This window comes from Dendropsophus ebraccatus, chromosome 8 (assembly GCF_027789765.1).
Source record: "Dendropsophus ebraccatus isolate aDenEbr1 chromosome 8, aDenEbr1.pat, whole genome shotgun sequence".
Taxonomy (NCBI): Eukaryota; Metazoa; Chordata; class Amphibia; order Anura; family Hylidae; genus Dendropsophus; species Dendropsophus ebraccatus.
This window is the reverse complement of record NC_091461.1, coordinates 100,860,866-100,881,043: the sequence shown is the minus strand read 5'-3', so window position 1 is coordinate 100,881,043 and position 20,178 is coordinate 100,860,866. Positions and strand designations below refer to the sequence as shown.

Below are 20,178 nucleotides of genomic sequence, written 5' to 3'. Positions count from 1 at the left end.
ATCTGGGACAGACAATCTCTCTTTAATACATTACACCGATACTATGACAGCCATATCTGTACGCTGGTCCTAAATCCCTGCCCCCATGTTCCACGTCTGCTTCAAAAGGCGCATGCTTCTGGTTTGTAATAGACACTGTGACTTTTTGCAGATGCATGCCGAGTGCAGGGATGATAAATCCCCCACCTTTCCATTATACAACACCTAACAGGGTTGGGTGATGTGGCTACAAAGTGAATAATAAATGTAAATATAGTTGCTGCTGTGCCCCTGACCACTGTGCTGTCCACCAGTTGACAATGGTGGTCCCTAGATGCCCCTTGTAGATGTATATGACCTTTATTGCTTTGTTCATTGCCATTGAAACCGATTGAGGTACTGTGCTATTTCTGTCAGTACCATTGGCAGTCACAGAAGTGCATTACTGCTCCATCTACGGGGGTACTTGGGGACAGCCTTTCTCTTAATTGGTGAGGGTCCCAGCTGTCAGACCTCCAACAACTATAAACTAATACATGCGGTTACTGGTCCAAACCCCTTTAATTTTGATCTACAGGATGTTGTGCATCCCTCTATAACCATTATCCCTAACCTGTGGCCCTTCAGCTGGTGCAAAACTACAACTCCCATCATATTCCTGAGATTTTTTCTTTTTTTTTTCTTTTTTGCAGGGTCCAATGAGAAAAGTCAAGGAGTCAAGCGTCTCATCATGATCCCACAGGACGACAAAATCCCGCAGAAGTCACCGCGTCCCCGTCGAAACATCACGCTCTCCCGGAGCCAGTCAGATGTGTTTGCCAGGAAACCGTTGCGCAAGATAAACGTACAGGACCCATTTTACACCCCTAGCCGGGGATTACTGCGCAAGATTAACCCTTTCAATGCCAGGGAGGACTTAAAGGGTGGGAAGATTAAATTCTTTGACATGCCCAGCAAGTCTGTCATTTCCCATGTCTTCGATCTGCACTCCCCCAAGATGGATGGCAGTCAGACCACGGGGCTGGTGCGGCAGCCGTTTAGCCAGGACACTGTGGACTACTGCTATGTACCCAGGAGGCGTTGCCGGTCTCTACCTGTCTCTCCTGAGCTCCTGAAAAGAGACTGCTCCTCTTCTCCAGCCCTGTCCTCCACTATGGGCAAGTGTGACCCTACACAGCTGAGCAGTGAAATCCGGGCCAGGCTCCTCTGTAACGTTAAATACGGTGTATCAGAAATTCCACCCTATAGACCCAGGTCCCCGGTACCTGACTGTGCGCAGACCGAGGACATGGACTGTACGGACGGCACTGGAGCCATGGAGGGCAGTCGCTTTTGTCTGACCGTAGAGGAAGAGAACCAGGACCTGTACTGTAAGTCGCTGCTGGTCAGCAACCGGAAACCCACCCAGTGTTCCCAGCCCCCTACACACTGCCTCCCTGAGGACGAGCGCTCACTAGGCTTCAACTCCAGCTCCGAGGCAATGGAAATAGAGGATGAACTGAATGACAACCAGCTGCGCTGCAGCCCTCCTCCGCCCCTAGGAGGCCTGTCCTTACTGCCCGTAGACAATGCAGAAAGCAGGGACTGCCTGTGCGACTCAGTGTCTGGCTGCCGCATCCGCCAGGGCGTGGTCAAGATGTGACATGTGCAGGGTTTACATGACCTCTGATCCTGGGATTGGAATGATGGAATCTCCTCCCCTCCTCCAGTAGATTCCTAATGTGTCTTTCCTATCCGGTTCTGCTACCCCCAGGCGCCCGCCATGGCTTCCTGATGACCATGGATCACAGCAAGTCTGGTTCCAAGTGTCTTAACTCGTATAGGAGAGTGGCTGCATGGGGGGAGGGAAGCGCTGTAACCCACGGCAACCCAAAAAAATAAAAAAAACATTAACAATGCAAACAAGTGTTTGTGTTGCGTTGGTTACGGCGCATTCCCACACTTACCCTGGAGTAACCCGGTATTAACCCTTCACAACCCCAGGTCTAGGACGATGCTTGTTATTGGTGACAGGGCAGTCTCTAATGCCTTAACTCAGTCGGTGCAGTTGCTGCAGACACGATGTTGTTGTGTTCAGCAGATCAGCCATAGGCTGCGGGATTAACATGCAGGTTTTAATGTAAATTTTAGTTCTGTGACGGGTTCCTGAGTTGGTTTTACTTGTGCCCCTCCCCCAGGAAGGAAACATGTTCTCTAGTGGTAATTGCAGCATTACTGACGCTGTCTGACTTTAAAAACTGTGGATTACATTCATAGAAATGTTCCCCTCCCTCTACTCCCATCATTTAGGGTTATTGAGCCTGTACCTTATGCACAATCTTCCTTCTCAGGTAGCTGGGGTTATGCACAATTTGACCCCATCCATGACCGTAATCCCAGTTTAATCACATACACTACAGCTAAGTATCGAAAGACAGTGATGGATACCATTGTAGACATAGGAACATTTGATACATAGTCCTAGGATGCCCTCTAAGGCTGGGTTCACACTGCGTTTTTTGCGCCTCCGGTTTGAGCCGTTTTTCCATTGACTTCCATTATAAAAAGAAACGGATCTGGGTTTTTTTGACTGACACAAAAACGTTGCCAACACTATTTTTTTGTCCGTTAAAAAAAAAAAAACGGATCCGTTAAACGTATGCTGAAAATGCAGTGTGAACCCAGCCTAATGGTGAACAGGATTTACAACACCCCATATAACACAGTTTCTTCTGGACATGGTGTCTTCCAACTACTGCACCGCACCTGTCCTCAGGATAGCCGTGGTATTGCAGCTCTGCCCCATTCAGCCTTATGGCTGCAGTCTCTCAATCTGTTGCAAAACTACAATCCAATGTGTCCAGAAAGCAGCAAGCTCTTCATCTGTTGCAAAGCTGCAACACTTCAGCATGCAGCCAGGCACAGTGTTGCCAATTGTTATGAAACTACAAATACCAGCATTCCCGGAAAGCCAATATCTCCCAAGCTCTTGCAAAATTACAACTCCCAGCATGTCCTGACAGTCTTTGGGTCATATGTTGTTCTAGTTTTTTTTTTTTAATGTTATTTGCAGGATCAGTCATCACCGCTGGCACAACAGAGCACCCCCACACCCCTTCCCTCTGGGGAATGGCAAATGCAATGTCACTCCTCGAGGCTAGCTGAACAATGGGTGTTCCTCAGGAGTCAGTGAGGCACAGTCTGCTCTGTGATCTGCTGCTTCAAGCAAAAAAAATTATTGTAAAATCTGCAGAAATTAAAGTTGATGAGGAAGTTTTGCTCCAGAGCCGATGGTGCAATCATCTGCACAGGACATTATGTTCTGCGGTTTTCCTATATGAATTATTAGACCTGATCAGCGCAGTGGCCAAAAAATACTTAGCACCTGTGTGGCTAGCCTGAATGGTTTACATTAGGTGGATTATAGTAAGCAAAGAAAGTGAGATCCTGAGAGCCACAATGAGCCCTGAACATCATTGCTGTGATTTACTGCTAGGGAATAGTTACTGATGGTATGAGCCAAAAAGATCCCTGTGTAATAAGGGGCCCTCATCCCCTGTAAGAGGAGACAACAGAGGGCTGCAGGGGGGAGCTTTGTATTTATTTTTTCTTCCTCTTTTCCCTTTTCCGTTAATCTCCATAAACCTCTATACTTCAGAGCTGCACTTACTATTCTGCTGGTGGAATCACTATCTTGCATACATTACTACTTCTCTACTGATCCTGAGTTACATCATCTTATACTCCAGACCTCCACGCACTATTCTGCTGGTGCAGTCACTGAGTACATATATTACCTATCCTGTATTCAAGAGCTGCACTAACTATTCTGCTGCTGATCTACACAGATGTACACAGTGAGTCTAGGAGCAGAATCATGAGTGCAGCTCTAGAGTATAATACAGGATCAGCCCTGTCTGTATTCATTGATGCTGTGGTATAGAGATTTATTCGGTATGTACCAGGTAACCACACACCCCATTCCCCCTAGTCCAGTTTCTTACATTCCCCATTCTCCAGTAAGTTACACCAGATCAGGAGCTGACTGTTTTTGCATCTATGGTCGGACGGGGCACAATCTAATGATCTAATGATATCATACAATCTGCTGTAAAGAGATTTTTGTACAGTTTTGTTTGTTTAAATTGTAGAAAGTTACAGATTTCTAATCCCCCCCCCCCCCCCCCGTGTTAAACACTACGATAAGTCAGAACAATAAACTATGACCTGTGATCCTGCAACTATTGTCAAACTACAACTCCCAGCATGCCCTGCCAGTCCGTAGCCACAGACTGATTCTGGCTCTTCTACGGCCACTGTTGAAGCAGAGGACTTTTGGTATAAGCTATATGGCCAGGTGTCTGGTGGGCAGAGCTCCTCCACATGATACAATCACGTGGACACTTGAATCCTGGTTTTTGCACTTAAGATGATATTTTGCTGTCGACACATTTCTATGCAATTGTTCTTCCTGCTCCGGTTTCTTTTCCTATTTATGAAGGTGTTTTATTAAAGTCTTACATTGCCACCACTGATACTGCCGCCGCCGCAGGCAAGGTTTCCTCTGTGTGTATTTAAGCTGTCAGTGCTCTCTGTATATGTGATGTCTGTAATGAGGAACCAAAGAGGAAATGAAATTAATCCCTTTACATTCTATTTTTTGTAGTTGTAATTTCTCATTTATCATTCAGATTAAAACGTCTATAGTAGCTGAGTGCGCGTCTGTGCGGCGTCATTTACCGTGTGCTGAGCCATGTCATGCTCTGCCCCCTCAGGCCCTGCACCGGGTATAACACAATAGCAGGAATCCCTGTGTCATGCTCCACCCCCTCAGGCCCTGCACCGGGTATAACACAATAGCAGGGATCCCTGTGTCATGCTCCACCCCCTCAGGCCCTGCGTCAGGTAAAACACAATAGCAGAGATCCCTGTGTCATGCTCCGCCCCCTCAGGCCCTGCACCGGGTATGACACAATAGCAGGGATCCCTGTGTCATGCTCCGCCCCCTCAGGCCCTGCATCGGGTATAACACAATAGCAGGCATCCCTGTGTCAGGTAAAACACAATAGCAGGGATCCCTGTGTCATGCTCCACCCCCTCATGCCCTGCATCAGGTAAAACACAATAGCAGAGATCCCTGTGTCATGCTCCGCCCCCTCAGGCCCTGCATTAGGTAAAACACAATAGCAGAGATCCCTGTGTCATGCTCCGCCCCCTCAGGCCCTGCATTAGGTAAAACACAATAGCAGAGATCCCTGTGTCATGCTCCGCCCCCTCAGGCCCTGCACCAGGTATAACACAATATATCAGTTTTTCTTTTAGTCAATATACTGTATATCTCTCTGGCTCCTAACTGATGCTGTGGGAATCTCCAGTCACCATCATTCCCTTACATCTCGTATTATGTCCCGCTGTCTGCTACAGTCATCTATGGAATCGTACAGAAGCTATAAGTAATGGCGTCCTGTGAACATACACGTGTGGCCACCATATTCAGAGCAATAGGTAAGACTCAAATGATGATTTCATGATACAATCACATGGTGGTGGGTGAACATTAAGGATATTCCATTTAATATTTATAACTTTTTATAATAAAATCAATGATTTTACAAAAACTCAATGCAACTTTTGTGACGGAGCTGTGGTGAAACTGCTACATCCTGCACACTTAAAGGAGATCCCAGGATGGTGCATCTGCCTCTTTAAATTCATAGTAAATTAAAAAACCCACAACCCTAATCTCAGGCTCCTCCATATCTAACCTGGAGACAGTGCTGCACCACATATGACGTAGCTGCCACTACACTGCAGCTGCAGGAATTTTGTACACCTTTAGGCTATGTTTCTACTATGTAAGTTTTTGCTAAATGTAGGCCGTTATTTTCTAACTATGATCGCTTACTTGTCAATTATTGTAGGCCGTTGTTTCTTAAACTACGGGCAAAAATAATTGTCAGTTTAAACAATGTGGCCGTATTGTGACTAAAAATCAATGCTTAATATTCCTGCGGCAATATGGCAGTATCGGCTGCAGGAACATGTAAAACAGTGGCTGTTATTTTTACATAGTGTAAACATAGCCATAGGGCTTATTCCCACAGAAGTTACGGATGGTTAAGCAGTGTAGTGGACTCTCTCTACTCCCATATGATGTTGGGAGCGGGGAAAGTGTTTGAATCTTTGCAACACTGTATGGACACAGCCGTGCCGCTGCTTCATTAAAGATTAAAGGTGTTTGATCCAATGGCATAATATCATTAAAAGGATATTTTGTTCAAAAATTTACTATGCTGCCACCCTTGGCGGGAAACGTAAACGGCCTATTCTTACCTTTCTGCGCTCCCCTAGGGTCTTCCTATGTCATCTTCAGGTCCCCGGCTAAAAGATCCTGCCTCTGCGTCCAAGACAGACTCGTCTTGGCAGTGACAGCCCACTCAGGCAGTCACTGGCCACCATGCTGTCCCCTTTGGGTCAGTGATTGGCTGAGCAGTCTGTCACCGTCATTGGATGTGGAGGATCACACTGGGGAAGCGCAGAAAGGCAAGAATAGGCTGTTTATGTTCTTCCAAAGGGCAGCAACATATCAAAAGTTTATATTTAATTTGAGCAGAATTTCTAGAAACATCGCCACATCTGTCCTGAGTTTGTGTGTGGTATTGCAAGTCAGTTCAACTAAAGTGAATGAAGCCAAGTAGTATTGTGCCAATTTCCTCAGGTTGTGTGTGATATTACAACATAATTCCATTCACTTCAAACTTTTCTATCCAGTTCAGTGTGATGGATTCATGATGTCACTCAAAAAAAGTGACATCACTTAAAGGGGCAGTAAGTAAATCCCACTCCTCCAGTCTGTAGTAGATCATATCATACAGTATACACAAGCACTACGCTGCAGCCATAGCACGTGACCTGGAATGTATCAATGTCAAAGAAAATGAAAGTCACCATTCTTTTCCACACATAAGTTATGTGGACCTAGACAGCCTCAGGTGGAGGTCTACCACTGTCTTCTCTCTGATCCCGCACAGCCCTGAATTAGGGTGGATGCACCACACTGGGGTCAATGGACTCTAAGGTCAGGATGGGGCCCACACAGTCCTCTGCAGTGTCTATGACCTAGGAGCTGACGCTTGAGATCAGCCTCATCTTCTGGACATGAGCACGCGATGATTTGGAGAACACGCTCTTAGCAATCTGCAGGGGGACGTTCTTCCCGCTCAGGTAGACCTTATTGAGACAGTCTGGGAGGCTCTTTTCCTTTTTCAACATCAGCACATAAGCCATGATGTACCCCGTCATAAAGGCGTCAAAGCCGGCTCTGTGAGTCCCCCCTTCGGCGGATGATGTTGGTTTGTGGTTGGTGGAGTCGTGTACTAACGGGGCAGCCTCCTCGCTGAGGTCATGTGGTCTTGGTGTTGAGATCTCTGGCTCTCCAGCATGGTAGGACTGCTCTGAGGGCACAGACTCCGGGATGTTACCTTTGTCTTCCTCCATCTGACAGTCTATGTTATTTGTGGATGCTGAAGCCCCCCTATCTCCTTGCTCCCCAATGTTCTGTTTACAGGGAGGCTCCTCCGAGTCCATGTCCACAGAGGCCTGAGCTGTAGCTGCCTTTTTCCTCTTGCGCCTCCTCTTTTTTTTCTCCTCTTTACATTTTTCATCCTCCTCAATGATCAGGTCAATGTTGTGGGACTCCGGGCACCTCACCCCATTGGGGCACCAGCCATAGGCCTGAAGGCAAAGACAGAGGAAGCTGATTACAGGCAGCAGCCCAAGAATCACCATTCAGGAGACTAAAAACCAGCTTTCCAAAAAAATTGCATTCAGCCTTACCAACCTAAACTGACTGATAACCGAGAACAATAGCTTATAGTCACCTGACCTACAGTCACCTCTCACCAGCCTGAAATGGCTCATAAAGAGTAATAGCATCACTCACAGAAAACCTCTGACAAATGTGAGGAGCGTTGGTGCCAGAGTCATCAGCTACAGGGTCCGGGAGGGAGCACAGACGATAATCCACATATGGCAACATAGCGGCTGGATAGCGACAGAACTCCACAATAAGGTGTCGGCTGCTGGAATCGATCAGTTTACAGTTCTCACGTTTACTGGCAGGGAAATGAAGAGAAGATGTTTAAGAGGATGAGACATGATGATATCTCCGCCACCATACTCAACCATCACCTGATAGAGCAAGCATCACCTATACGATTGGGTGCTATTCACCTTGGCTGCTTTACAAAGTTAGAGATCAAGAAGGAAGAGACAGAAGCATCATACCAGGGGACAGAAACACCCTGTGTGGCTTCCTCAGAAGTTATCTCCGCCATAGTGACACCATTATCTAGGAATCTCAGGGGGAGAACACATCATGAGATCCCCTCCATACTGACTGCACTACATAAGCAGCGCATGGTGAGATCTCCTCCCTATCAAACACTGCAATGCAGTATATTGAGCCAGATGAGCCCAATCAGCTATGGGAACTACAAGAAGCGGAACTGCATAACCGCAGAGTCAAACACCTGCAGCCCTCCAGCTGTTACAAAACTACAACTCCCATCTTCCAGGACACCCAAAGCTTTGTAGTTTAGTAACAGCTAGAGAGCTTGCAGGTTTGACAGGTGACACCGATGAGTGCTGCTCCCAGGACAGTCTCTACACTCACCATTTCTTGTACGCATACTCCAGATAAGAAGCCACAAAGCGAGTCTCAAACTCAGAGGCATATTTGGTGTCATAGATCCCGGCGGGGAACATTTCCGACAGATCAGCGATAAAGTTCCCCATCTTGTCAGGGAGCTGCGCGTAGAAGCATTGATAGAGGAAGGCCAGGTCTATGAGGCCGTTGTGCAGGATTAGCGGCTTCTGCGCCTGGAGGAGCTCAAAGAAGAGAGTCCGCACGCTCTGAAGACCGCGCTCATCACCCTAAAACGGGAGACAGTAACTTATCATCCGGACTGAAAAAGTATCTGCCCCCTGTGTACTTAGTATTAGAGTCACCAACAGATTTATGTGTTCACAGGTCTAGACCAATGAGATTAACCCCGTCCTGACATGTGAGGACATCAGGAAGGAAGTGTGGAGCAGTGCAGGAGGTGTGTATGTGATGATGTCCGGATCTATCAGTATCTGGAAGGATCAGCTCTATAAAATTCTCTCACCTTGTCGTTGCCCTTGTAGTACGGAATCCCCTGGGCATATTGCTTATTGAAGTCAAAGCCGTGCTGGACGAGGAACTGGACGGACTGGGGCTCTATGGTGTAGTCATCTGTACACAGAAGGGTCAGGTTGTAGATCTGACATAGATAGGTGTCCTCACCCTGCAGAATTAAGTCCAAATGTCACCCCGGGTTACAAAATAAGACAAAATACTCTGTGCTGCGTGCAAACCTGCTCCTGTAAATCTATAATGCTCAGACTGTAACTTATTTACTCAAAAACTCTGTACTGCTGGGGATCCTACTCTCAGTCTTTCATCACCCACACTATCAGAACACTCCTTTCCTGACACTCTCTGTGCTGCTGAGACCATGGTCCTTCTATTATGTAACGCTCACTCTGTGACCTCCCACAGTATCAGCTCACTCCTCTCCTGACATACTCTGTTCTGCTGGGGACAAAGCTCCTTCTACTATATACTATGACATCCCAGTAGGCAAGTACACGACTCTCCTGACATACTCTGTGCTGCTGGGTATCCTTCTCCTTTCCACTAGGCAATGCTCAGTCACCCTCCAAAATACTGGCACACTTTTCTGAAATCCTCTGTGCTACTGTGAGCACTTACCTTCTCAGAGAGCGCTTTGAAGCAGGCAATCCCCAAGGACAGTATAGAGCGTGTCCGTGCGGCATGACAAATCGCTTTATAGCGCTCTTCCACACACCTACAAGAGATCAGACACTATCACTTGTGATGAGAAAAATCAAGGCTTCACTTAGAGCTTCAGAGCGGTCCCTCAAGGAAATTATATGGACTAAGAGAAAAAATTTTTTTTAGTCTAACAATAATGATAATTCAGCACAAGACTGTGTGATAGTCTGAAATCTGGCACATGAAGACTGACCATGTTGTGACAGTGTAATACACCAGATATCTGCCCCCCCCCCCCCATAATTAGGAGGACGCCCCATTCAGAACTCTTGGTGACCCCTGTAATGGCAGCCATATTGTCACTCAGCTTTCCCTGAAACTTCTGAATGGAACGTTTAATTTTCTTCACTCTTATTGTATTGACGTCACTTACTGGTCCAATAAACTCTTCCTGGATCCCAGGCCGCTCAGCTCCTGCAAGGACACAGCAAATGCATTGTCACCAATGACCAGAACGGCAAAGATCAGCAACTTTCTAACAGACTTTAAAGTTTTAATTCCTCACAATCCTCAATTCCTCTGCTTGCTGTCAGTACAGGAGAATGTTCCTGTTTACATCCAGAAGCTAAAATCCCCTTCTGACCTAAAGATGGAACCTCCACTGATCAACTGCGACTTATCAGTGAGCAGAACTGGAGGAGTCAGCCCTCACCTGTCACTACATCTACATCTCCCACAATGCAGCGCAGCAGAGCATGCCCACTACAGAAACTGCATAATGTGAAGGAGACTGCACATTCGCTTTCTACAATCTCACTAAGCTTTAAGTAAATATAGAAAAGATATAGATTCCACTGAGACATCTAGGAGTTGGAGCATCATTTACAGCACTTGTCTCTAACCTGTTGCTGCAGCAAAACTACAACTCCCAGCATGCCCTAGCAGCCCCACATTGAAGAACACAGGCTTACAGTGTCCACAGCTATAAAGGTAGATGTCTTCAGCGCCAGTAACATGGACGGCCAGAGCTCTTTGAAATTGTCAATGTGAACGTCGATCACCGGTATCTTCAGACTCGTCATCTTCACCTGTCAGATAGAATAATACACAGCATTACTAACTCCCCACAGCCTCAAAGTGTAAAACCTATAAAGGTTTAATGGAGAAAGATGAATTAAAACCGACCGTAAACTAAAAAGTCACATGAAGCTTCCGGTTCACGACAGACACAGCTTCACTTCCGGAGCATGATCAGGGCGTCATGTAACGTGCTTTTTGTTGTTCAGCCTATCCGTCTCATTGATTGGAAGATAAGCGCATCCATCACGCTTTAGGCCCGCCCACTCTGTAGAGGGAACCAATCAAATGTAAAGAGAGAGGAGAGGGGCGTATACTATTATTACGGGCAGCGCGGTGATCACGGGACAGTGAGTAGAACGTTATTACATTTTGACCATAAGAAGTGTATGGCGCCTGGTGATGACGTCAGAGTTGCTTCACGTGACGATTTTCAAGTCGTAGTGATGCAATGTTTGGTTCATTATTACACCGTCATGCGTCTGGTCAGTCACGTGGCCAACTAGCTAACTATTGGCTTCACAAAACTACAACTCCTAGCATGCCCTGGCGATTATGGTTTATCAGCAGCCAAAGAACCAAAGATTAGGCAATAGTTCTCAGGGCATGATGGGAGATGTAGTTCTGCAACAGCCCGGGTTGTTCATCCTATTAACTCAGTGTTATTAAATTGTTTCTGTTTCTCACAGAATTTTTTTTGGTTGATGGTTTGAGACAGTTACACTTTTGTTAACTCTTAAGAAACAAACTCCAGTCTTCCAGTACTTATCATCTGCTGTATGTCCTGCAGGAAGTGGCGTATTCTTTCCAGTCTGACACAGTGCTCTCTGCTGCCACCTCTGTCCATGTCAGGAACTATTTAGAGCTGGAGAGGGTTTCTATGGGGATTTGCTTCTCTGGACAGTTCCTGATATGCAAAGAGCAGTGTCAGACTGGAAAGAATACGCCTCTTTCTGCAGGTCATACAGCAGCTGATAAGTGGTGGAAGTTTTGAGTTTTTGTGGTTTCTTTAGTCATTTTGCAGTTTCTGCAGTCATATTGTACTCTGGCTGCAGATCTTCCAGAAGCTTCTCAATCCTTATAGGTGAGCCCTATAGACTCTTCTGTTAATGTCTGATAATCCACAATTAATAATTAATAATCCAGGATTTAGTTGCTGAGAGGAATGAGTTAATCCATCCAAAGTTTGAAAGAAACAATAAGACTTTTTCTCATGGAACTTTCACTGAACTTGTTCAAGGATATACAGCTGGTCTCAAGATTATGGAACTCTCCTATGTGAATAAACCTGTTCCCAGCAGATAATAAATGTTATTCTATAATTCTCATAAGCAGATAACAAATGTTTTTTAGCATCCTTATGTATGTATCAACATCCTTATGTAAACAATTTTAATTGAACATTTAATACCATATCTGTCAAAATATATCCGTAGTTATTAGTTTTTTGAAGTTGATGACGTGTATAGTGTATGACTTTGCATTTTACATTCATATCCATTGGTTTTTTTCTGTATAAACAAAGGTGGGTTCTCAGAGATAGTTGGAACATTGCTTACCTTAGAAAACTTCTGATATGACACTAGAAAGAATGTTTTGTCTCAAGAACTATTTCCCTCAGAGACATGTTTATCAGTGTTCAAGGCCGTTCTCAGAGGAAAGTAGCCTGTCTGTTACAGTGGGAATAATGTGAAAGTATCATTGCACAGAATGTGTTGTTCTAACCTTTTTGAATAATAATAATGGATACTAATATAGATGCTATTGCGCATGACTGAATATCTAAATCACTAGCACCGCCTCATCTATGTCTTATTAGCATTTGTTACCACCCTATATTTTATCTGTCTATAAAATGTGATCACCATAATAAAACTGGGGCCATTTACACCAGACTTGTTTGCAAGATACGTTGTCTGTGTCTTCATTCTAAGTGCATGGTGTGGGAGAGGGGATCCGGACCCATTCTCCAACTTAATTAGGAGACAGCCAACAACAGTAGGCCTTCTTTGGGAAGGCACCTCGACAGTTGCGTTGATGTCGGATTATTGGATGAAGTGGCCTGAGCCCCCAATTCTCCCTGCACAACCACAGTAACGAGATGTGATCCCTTCTTTTCCCAACAGTATCTGTGGGCTATTAGGTGGTTAGGGCATGTTGGGAGTTGTGGTGTATTTTATTACATATCAAAATCTCAGGTATAGCTGTGCTATGTTTAATCTCCAAGCAGAATGGGACGCTCCGTCGTAAAGCGAGCCTCTAAGAAAGTGCCAAAAAAGGAGCCAGAATCCCCCTGCAAGCAGCCCACAGCCCAGAAGAGAGGTAAGACCCCAGAGGGGCCGCCATGTTGTGTGGTAAGAGAGGGATTCATACTGTGTTTTAATTACAGACCCCTCCCTGCAAACTCCCGCATACCATTCATTTACCACAGAGGAGACAGTGACACTCAGGAAGAGTATCCTCAACTGGTATGACCGATGTAAGCGAGACCTGCCATGGCGAAGACTGGTATGATATCACAAGTCTTGTGTAATATCCTGTCCTGTATTATACTTCACAGCTGCACTCACTATTCTGCTGCTGGGGTCACTGTGTACATACATTACATTACTTATCCTGTACTGATCCAGAGTTACATCCTGTATTATACTCCAGAGCTGCAATCACTATTCTGCTGGTGGGGTCACTGTGTACATACATTACTTATCCTGTACTGATCCTGAGTTATATCCAGTATTATACTCCAGAGCTGCACTCACTATTCTGCTGCTGGGGTCACTGTGTACATACATTACCTTACTTATCCTGTACTGATCCTGAGTTACATCCTGTCTTATACTCCAGAGCTGCACTCACTATCCTGCTGGTGGGGTCACTGTGTACATACATTACATTACTTATCCTGTACTGATCCTGAGTTACATCCTGTATTGTACTCCAGAGCTGCACTCACTATTCTGCTGGTGGGGTCACTGTGTACATACATTACTTAGTTACTGAGTTACATCTTTAGAGATGCTTTGAGATAATAAAAGAACATGTCTCTGTTTCAGGCCAGTGCAGAACCTGACTTGGACCGCAGAGCATATTCAGGTAATGCTCCAGTACTGATATAACCTATAGATACATTACATCATATGTGACTGACATAAGCTGCCTATCTTATAATGCTCCATTACTGATATAACCTATAGATACATTACATCATATGTGACTGACATCAGCTGCCTATCTTATAATGCTCCATTACTGATATAACCTATAGATACATTACATCATATGTGACTGACATCAGCTGCCTATCTTATAATGCTCCATTACTGATATAACCTATAGATACATTACATCATCTGTGACTGACATCAGCTGCCCCTCTTATAATGCTCCAGTACTGATATAACCTATAGATACATTACATCATATGTGACTGACATCAGCTGCCCCTCTTATAATGCTCCAGTTTTGATATAACCTATAGATACATTACATCATCTGTGACTGACATCAGCTGCCCCTCTTATAATGCTCCAGCACTGATATAACCCGCAGTGTGTCTGTTGGGTAGGGGGTTACTGCCTCTATATACTGCGGTTTTCCCGCTCTGGTAATCACACCCTTCTCCATCTTTGCAGTCTGGGTGTCGGAGGTGATGCTGCAGCAGACACAGGTGTCCACGGTCATCGACTATTACACCAAGTGGATGAAGGTGACAGGGTTAGGGGGGGATTCACTCAGGGTCCATTTACACAGAAAGATTATTTTACAGATTATCTGCCAAAGATTTGAAGCCAAAGCCAGAAACGGACTATAAACAGAGATCAGGTCATAAAGGAAAGCCTGAGATTTTCCCTCTTTTCAAATCCATTCCTGGTTTTGGCTTCAAATCTTTGGCAGAAAATCTGTCAGATAATCTTTCTGTGTAAATGGACCCTTAGTTTTTGACCCATTAGTGATATAATGTTCCTGACTCTCTTCCGTAGACATGGCCGACCGTCCAGGACCTTGCGGAGGCCTCTCTGGAGGTTGGTGATGTGTTACTTATTACCATGGTTGTTGCATTGTATATGTGGTGACTGTGATGTTCAATGTGATGATTCATATATAATCCTCTGTGATACTCATAAGGGTTTATACTGTATATACAGCATCTGTGATTCAGCCATCTCTTAGTCTGTCACCCAGCTTTCCCAGGCTCCTGAAGGGCAGGGATGTAGTAATCTCAGAAGCTTCACATCATGACTAGACAGATCTGGAGCCAGAAGGGCTGGGTGACATGCAGATCACTCATTGGACTGTAGAGGGCGACCTCTCTGAACTGGGAATGCTGTTTAACTCTTTATGTGTCCTGTGCCCCCCAGGAGGTGAATGAGAAGTGGTCCGGGCTGGGCTATTACTCCCGGGGTCGGCGGTTGCACGAAGGCGCTCAGAAGGTTTGTAGACGCCAATCTTCAATGTTTAACCCTTTATTGGTTTGGGTCCATAGTCAGTGACCTCTTGGCTTCTCCTGTCCCCCAGGTTGTGCAGGATTTGGGGGGCCAGATGCCTCGTACAGCAGAAGACCTACAGAAACTGCTGCCAGGGGTGGGCAGATACACAGCGGGGGCAGTTTCCTCTATATCCTATGGGCAGGTAAGGATGGCCCCAGTCCCCACAGCGCAGGACCTCTAGACTGAAACAATATGGCCGCCCGGGGTGAATCAGGTCGTATTTCAGTCTATTTTCTCTCGCCAGGCTACGGGCGTGGTGGATGGAAACGTCATCAGGGTTCTCTGCCGCCTGCGAGGTATTGGTGCGGACTTCACCACCCCGACTGTCAGTGACGCTTTATGGTAAGTTTTGCAGCATTAAAGGAGTTCTTCACACTTTCTAACAAACTTTATGTCCATCCTCTGCGTGCTGCTAATGAAAGGAAACAATTGTTCAGTACTTTGTTACAGTATTGTGGACCCAGCAGATTGATCTCTGTTACCTTAACAGATATACTGTACCACACCCTCAGCTGTGTGACCAGCACTAGGTCCAGACTGGTTATACTCGAAGGATGTTTCCATCCACTGACAGCAAGCAGAGATCTTGTTGCAGAATTTTTTTTATTGCTTAAGCTCCAGGATGTGGAGAATTTGTAACATTTATCGCCGTTTTACTCCACGTAGGAATATGGCAAATAATCTTGTTGACCCGGACCGACCTGGAGACTTTAACCAGGCGATGATGGAGTTGGGAGCGACGGTCTGCATGCCAAAAAAGGCGCTGTGCGGTGAATGTCCTGTGCAGAGCCTGTGCCGGGCGTACAAGAAGGTGAATCCTTTGTACAGATTCTCCCCCAAAAATATCCATATTATAGGGCAGTGAATTTCAACCTTTTTTGAGCCGCGGCACACTTTTTATACTTAAAAAATCCCGGGGCACACCACCAACTAAAATGGCACAAAATGACATTAAAACAGTACATATTATACATATAGTTAATAATATAGATTCTAAATGTATTTATACTCACTCAGTGTGAAACCTGGGCCTGTTTTTTTCTCCCCCCTGTGCTTCTCTCCACCATACTTCTCCCCCCTGCTTCTCTCCTGTGCTTCTCTCCACCATACTTCTCCCTCCTGCTTCTCTCCTGTGCTTCTCTCCACCATACTTCTACCCCCTGCTTCTCTCCTGTGCTTCTCTCCACCATACTTCTCCCCCCTGCTTCTCTCCTGTGCTTCTCTCCACCATACTTCTCCCCCCTGCTTCTCTCCACCATACTTCTCTCCTGTGCTTCTCTCCCTCATCCCCAGGTTTCTCTCCCCCATTGTTTTCTCCTGTTTCTCGCCCCCATCCCCAGGTTTCTCTCCCCCCCTTCCTCCTCCGAGATGGTCGCCGCTGCTGCCCGCCTCACCTACTGGCCGCCCGTAGGGCCCGGACGTGCTCCTCCAATCAGCGGAGACCGGGAGCGTGGTGCGCTGCGGCGGGACGTAGCGCACACTTTGATTGGAAGCGTGCATCACGGCCCGCCACAGCGCACCACGCTCCCAGTCTCTGCTGATTGGATAGGAGGAGCACGTCCGGGCGCTACAGGCGGCCAGTAGGTGAGGCGGACAGCAGCAGCGGGGCGATCTGCAGGGGCACCATAGTTTGGGGAACTTTCACTGCGGCACACCCGACCATGTGTCGCGGCACACTGGTTGAAAATCACTGTTATAGGGTGACCTGTAGCTGCTGCTCCCCCAGTGTTGTTACCCTACACTGCCCCCACAGGCATAGTACGGTGTTACACAATCCAATTGATATCAGTGGACTGTCTGTGTATCATATGGTTATGAGTAGTGATGAACGAACTGGGCGAACCAGAACACTCGCATTTGACTTTGGGTGGCTGGAGAAGTTGGATGCATCCCATTTATGTTTTACAGGCCTTCACTAGTAATGAGCGAGACAAGTCAGAGAGCCCCTTTAATACATGGCATTGTCTTATAGGTGGAGCTGGATTCTGCCTCTTCCCTCCGTAAACTTGTGATCAAAGGCGCTAACACTCAGATAAGCTCCATCCCCGACATTGAGGAATGTGGTGAGTGCCCCTTTAATATATTGCACAGCCACTGTACTGCAATGCACTGCAGCGGGGTCTATAGACCTGAACTCCCCAACTATAGTTATGATCCATTCTGTACTGTGTCTATGAGCTGTGACTGTAACAGAGCTGTCCCTCAGCTGCAGCCGCCTCATGTCCTCTCTGCATCCCGCCTGGTGACCTGTGGGACAGCAGCCTCGGAGTGGCCAACTACCCTCGCAAATCTGCCAAGAAACCATCAAGAGAGGAGCGGACTGTGACCTGTGTGTGGGAGAGGCCTGGAGAACAGGGGGACCACGAGTATCTGCTGGTGCAAAGACCCCAGAAAGGTGACGCGTTGTATATAGCTGAGTGTTACAATGTATCGGAGCACACACTGACCGCCACATCCGTATACTGTACTGTGCAGGGCTCCTGGCGGGGATGTGGGAGTTTCCCAGCATGCTTCTGGAGGAGGCCCAGACCGTGAAACAGCGGGAGGATGTTCTGTGCAGCCGTCTCCAGGAGGTGACCGGGTTTGATGTGTCCAGGAAGGATCTGCAGTATGTGGGGGAGGTAAGACCACCATTAACCATGTAGCTGCTGTATACAGAATGATCGTTCAACACCCCTCCCCCCTTTATATATAAGTTGATTTGAGGATCTCACACTGAGTAATGGCGCCTTCCCCTTGCAGGTCATCCACATCTTCTCTCATATCAACCAGACGTACCTGGTCTACTTCCTGCACAGCGTTCCTGTGAAGGCGGAGGGGGAGGAGTGCTCAGCGATGCGTTGGGTCACCAGAAGGCAGTTTATGGAGTCGGCTGTCCCTACTGCCATGAAGAAGGTAAGTGCACAGAAAGTCTATTTCTCTCTGGTATCATCCCTGGAGAGAGCCTTGTTGTACATTTACCACCTAGCATGGCTGATAACAGAGAGCAATAACAGGGCATAGTGTCCCCGGTCTTTAATCTTGCACTCTTTGTCATCTCTGCTTTTTCTAGATCTTGAAGTTGTGTGAGGGTCAAAGGTTACTGGGTGATGTAGCAGAGTCGGTGAGTATGTCCTCAGATTCTGCCCCCTGCCCTGATCCGGCTACTTATAAAGAGATGTCTCTTCTCTGTTCAGTCCAGAAAGAGGAAAAAGGACGTCAGTGACATCCAGCCGCCCGCGGGGAAAGCCAAGGTGGACAGCAAGCAGAGGTCTATCCAGAGCTTCTTCACGGCCAAGAAATGAGGACGGATCAAGCAGTGTTCTAATTCTTCAAGGGTTATAAGATCTCTGCTTGCTGTCTGTCATTCCCATGTCATTAAAGGGAACCAATCAGCATAATTGTGCTAATATGGTTCCCAGCAGCAGAGTATAGATCTTTTGTGCAGCTCCCAGTCGCGGCTGCAGCAGTAACTTTACCAAGCGGAAAAAGGTGTTTTATTACACCACAAAAGCCTGGAAGAGGGGCGGCAATTAGTCACCTGGGTGGGGAGCTGCCTGTGACTAGTCATGGCTCTCTGCCTGTCAGCGTGCATTGTGGGGATGAGACCCATTAGTGGCCTCTCTGCCTGTCAATCATCCCTGCACTGCAGGGTGACTAGTCACAGGCGACAACCCGCCCAGATGAATAGTTGCTGCCCCTCTTCCGGGCTTGTGCGGCGTAATAAAAAATCTTTTTTACTGATGTAAAGCTACTGCTGCAGCCGCGGCTGGTATGCTTGGGAGCTGCACAGATCTGTACTCTGCTGCTGGGAACTATATCAGCACAATCATGCTGATTGGTTCCCTTTAAGATTCAAAGTTTGAGACCTCTTCCAGCATCTTAAGTCTCCTGGTACAATGTATCAGTATGTTGTGTAGACTGGGTACAACTGTAACAAACCCTCAGCTGTGAGAAGCACTATGTCAGGACAGAGGGTTTAGCCTCTGGATGGTAACAGCAAGCAGTAATCTTGAAAACAGCAAAGACCTGAAATATAGAGTTGCAGAATATTGTTGAGGTCTAAGAGGACGGATCTTTATGTGGCAGCTCATCCCATGACAATAGACGTTCCGGAACCTCAGATCATGAGATGCGGAAACACTGGATCAGCCACAGACCACCCAGACCCTGAACCCACAATGACATTTTCTATCACTTTTATATGTAATTTTAGACATGGAGTTGCCCGAGGACTCAGCGGACTGAATATTTTTATACATTTCCTATATAATAAAATCTTTTTGCTACAATGTGTCACCTCATTTCCTGCCTGATATTCTAGGGATGGGGTCCCTTTAAGGAAAAAAAAAACAAAAAAAAAACACATTGGTGCCATTTATAGAATAATGTTTAATAGACATCATTAATTTGTCTGTGTTAGAGAACACTGCAGGGAGATGGTAACCTGTGACTTGTAGTTCTTTGGCGTCAGCTGTTGTTAATTCTGCTCCATCAGGGTGGGTTCACACTACGGAATCCGCATGAATAAGTTCCGGTGGATTCCGTGGCTAGTACCTGTTCGCGGCTGCATGCCCATCTACCCATGCCATAGACACCATTCTATGGACGGGCCAATTCTGCGTTCCGCCGAAAGTATAGACATGCCAATTCTTTCGGCGGAATTCGCCCGTGCATAGAATGGTGTCTATGGCACAAGCAGAGAGGCGCGCAGCCGTGAGCGTGTACTAGCAACGGAATCTGCCGGAATTTATCCGCACGGTTTCCATAGTGTGAACCCACCCTTAGGACTTGACTCTGATCGGTGACTCCGGCTCAGCTGCATTGTCTGTTGAAGGCTGAGGTAGTCCAGTATCT

The 20,178-nt window shown here is 46.5% G+C and overlaps 3 protein-coding genes across 6 annotated transcripts in view; 2 read left to right on the top strand and 1 right to left on the bottom strand.

Annotated features, from left to right (window-relative positions):
• Positions 1-4,672, top strand: part of TESK2 (testis associated actin remodelling kinase 2) — a 39,077-nt gene extending 34,405 nt beyond the window's left edge. For both annotated transcript variants that reach the window (XM_069981239.1, XM_069981240.1), the window contains one exon: positions 672-4,672. In XM_069981239.1, the coding sequence (XP_069837340.1) occupies positions 672-1,621 (950 nt within the window). In that variant the 3' untranslated portion in view covers positions 1,622-4,672. The remainder of the gene's footprint in view (positions 1-671) is intronic.
• Positions 4,673-5,501: 829 nt separating this feature from the next.
• On the bottom strand, positions 5,502-11,042 carry TOE1 (target of EGR1, exonuclease). The gene is made up of 8 exons (XM_069979381.1): positions 10,964-11,042; positions 10,750-10,866; positions 10,212-10,252; positions 9,755-9,851; positions 9,129-9,287; positions 8,633-8,892; positions 7,901-8,072; positions 5,502-7,692 (listed from the first exon to the last, which is right to left on the bottom strand). The coding sequence occupies exons 2-8, from the start codon at positions 10,858-10,860 to the stop codon at positions 7,078-7,080; spliced, it is 1,455 nt and encodes a 484-aa protein (XP_069835482.1). The 5' UTR covers positions 10,861-10,866; positions 10,964-11,042; the 3' UTR covers positions 5,502-7,077.
• An 82-nt stretch (positions 11,043-11,124) lies between these two features.
• Positions 11,125-19,055, top strand: MUTYH (mutY DNA glycosylase). Of its 3 annotated transcripts, XM_069979380.1 has the most exons (16): positions 11,125-11,205; positions 13,086-13,177; positions 13,245-13,363; positions 13,909-13,948; positions 14,488-14,561; positions 14,836-14,877; positions 15,214-15,285; positions 15,371-15,484; positions 15,587-15,684; positions 16,009-16,153; positions 17,315-17,405; positions 17,549-17,737; positions 17,818-17,963; positions 18,085-18,237; positions 18,395-18,445; positions 18,519-19,055. In XM_069979380.1, exons 2-16 carry the CDS (start codon positions 13,087-13,089, stop codon positions 18,624-18,626), a joined length of 1,533 nt encoding a protein of 510 aa, XP_069835481.1. In that variant the 5' UTR covers positions 11,125-11,205; position 13,086; the 3' UTR covers positions 18,627-19,055. The 3 variants fall into 3 exon arrangements, with proteins under 3 accessions (XP_069835481.1, XP_069835479.1, XP_069835480.1); XM_069979378.1 differs by lacking the exons at positions 11,125-11,205; positions 13,086-13,177; positions 13,245-13,363 and having other exon boundaries at positions 13,823-13,948; positions 17,555-17,737; XM_069979379.1 differs by lacking the exons at positions 11,125-11,205; positions 13,086-13,177; positions 13,245-13,363 and having other exon boundaries at positions 13,823-13,948; positions 18,524-18,641.
• Positions 19,056-20,178: the final 1,123 nt, after the last annotated feature.

What these genes read in the sequence shown, in the direction of transcription:
- TOE1 (XM_069979381.1), bottom strand. Translation starts at nt 10,860, where the DNA reads ATGACGAGTCTGAAGATACCGGTGATCGACGTTCACATTGACAATTTC. An exon ending in TCAAAGCGCTCTCTGAGAAG is followed by an intron (nt 9,288 to 9,754) that starts GTAAGTGCTCAC and finishes TTAATTCTGCAG; the next exon opens with GGTGAGGACACCTATCTATG. An exon ending in GAGTATGCGTACAAGAAATG is followed by an intron (nt 8,073 to 8,632) that starts GTGAGTGTAGAG and finishes TTTCCCTGCCAG; the next exon opens with TAAACGTGAGAACTGTAAAC.
- MUTYH (XM_069979380.1), top strand. Translation starts at nt 13,087, where the DNA reads ATGGGACGCTCCGTCGTAAAGCGAGCCTCTAAGAAAGTGCCAAAAAAG. An exon ending in ATTACACCAAGTGGATGAAG is followed by an intron (nt 14,562 to 14,835) that starts GTGACAGGGTTA and finishes TCTCTTCCGTAG; the next exon opens with ACATGGCCGACCGTCCAGGA. An exon ending in TCCCTACTGCCATGAAGAAG is followed by an intron (nt 18,238 to 18,394) that starts GTAAGTGCACAG and finishes TGCTTTTTCTAG; the next exon opens with ATCTTGAAGTTGTGTGAGGG.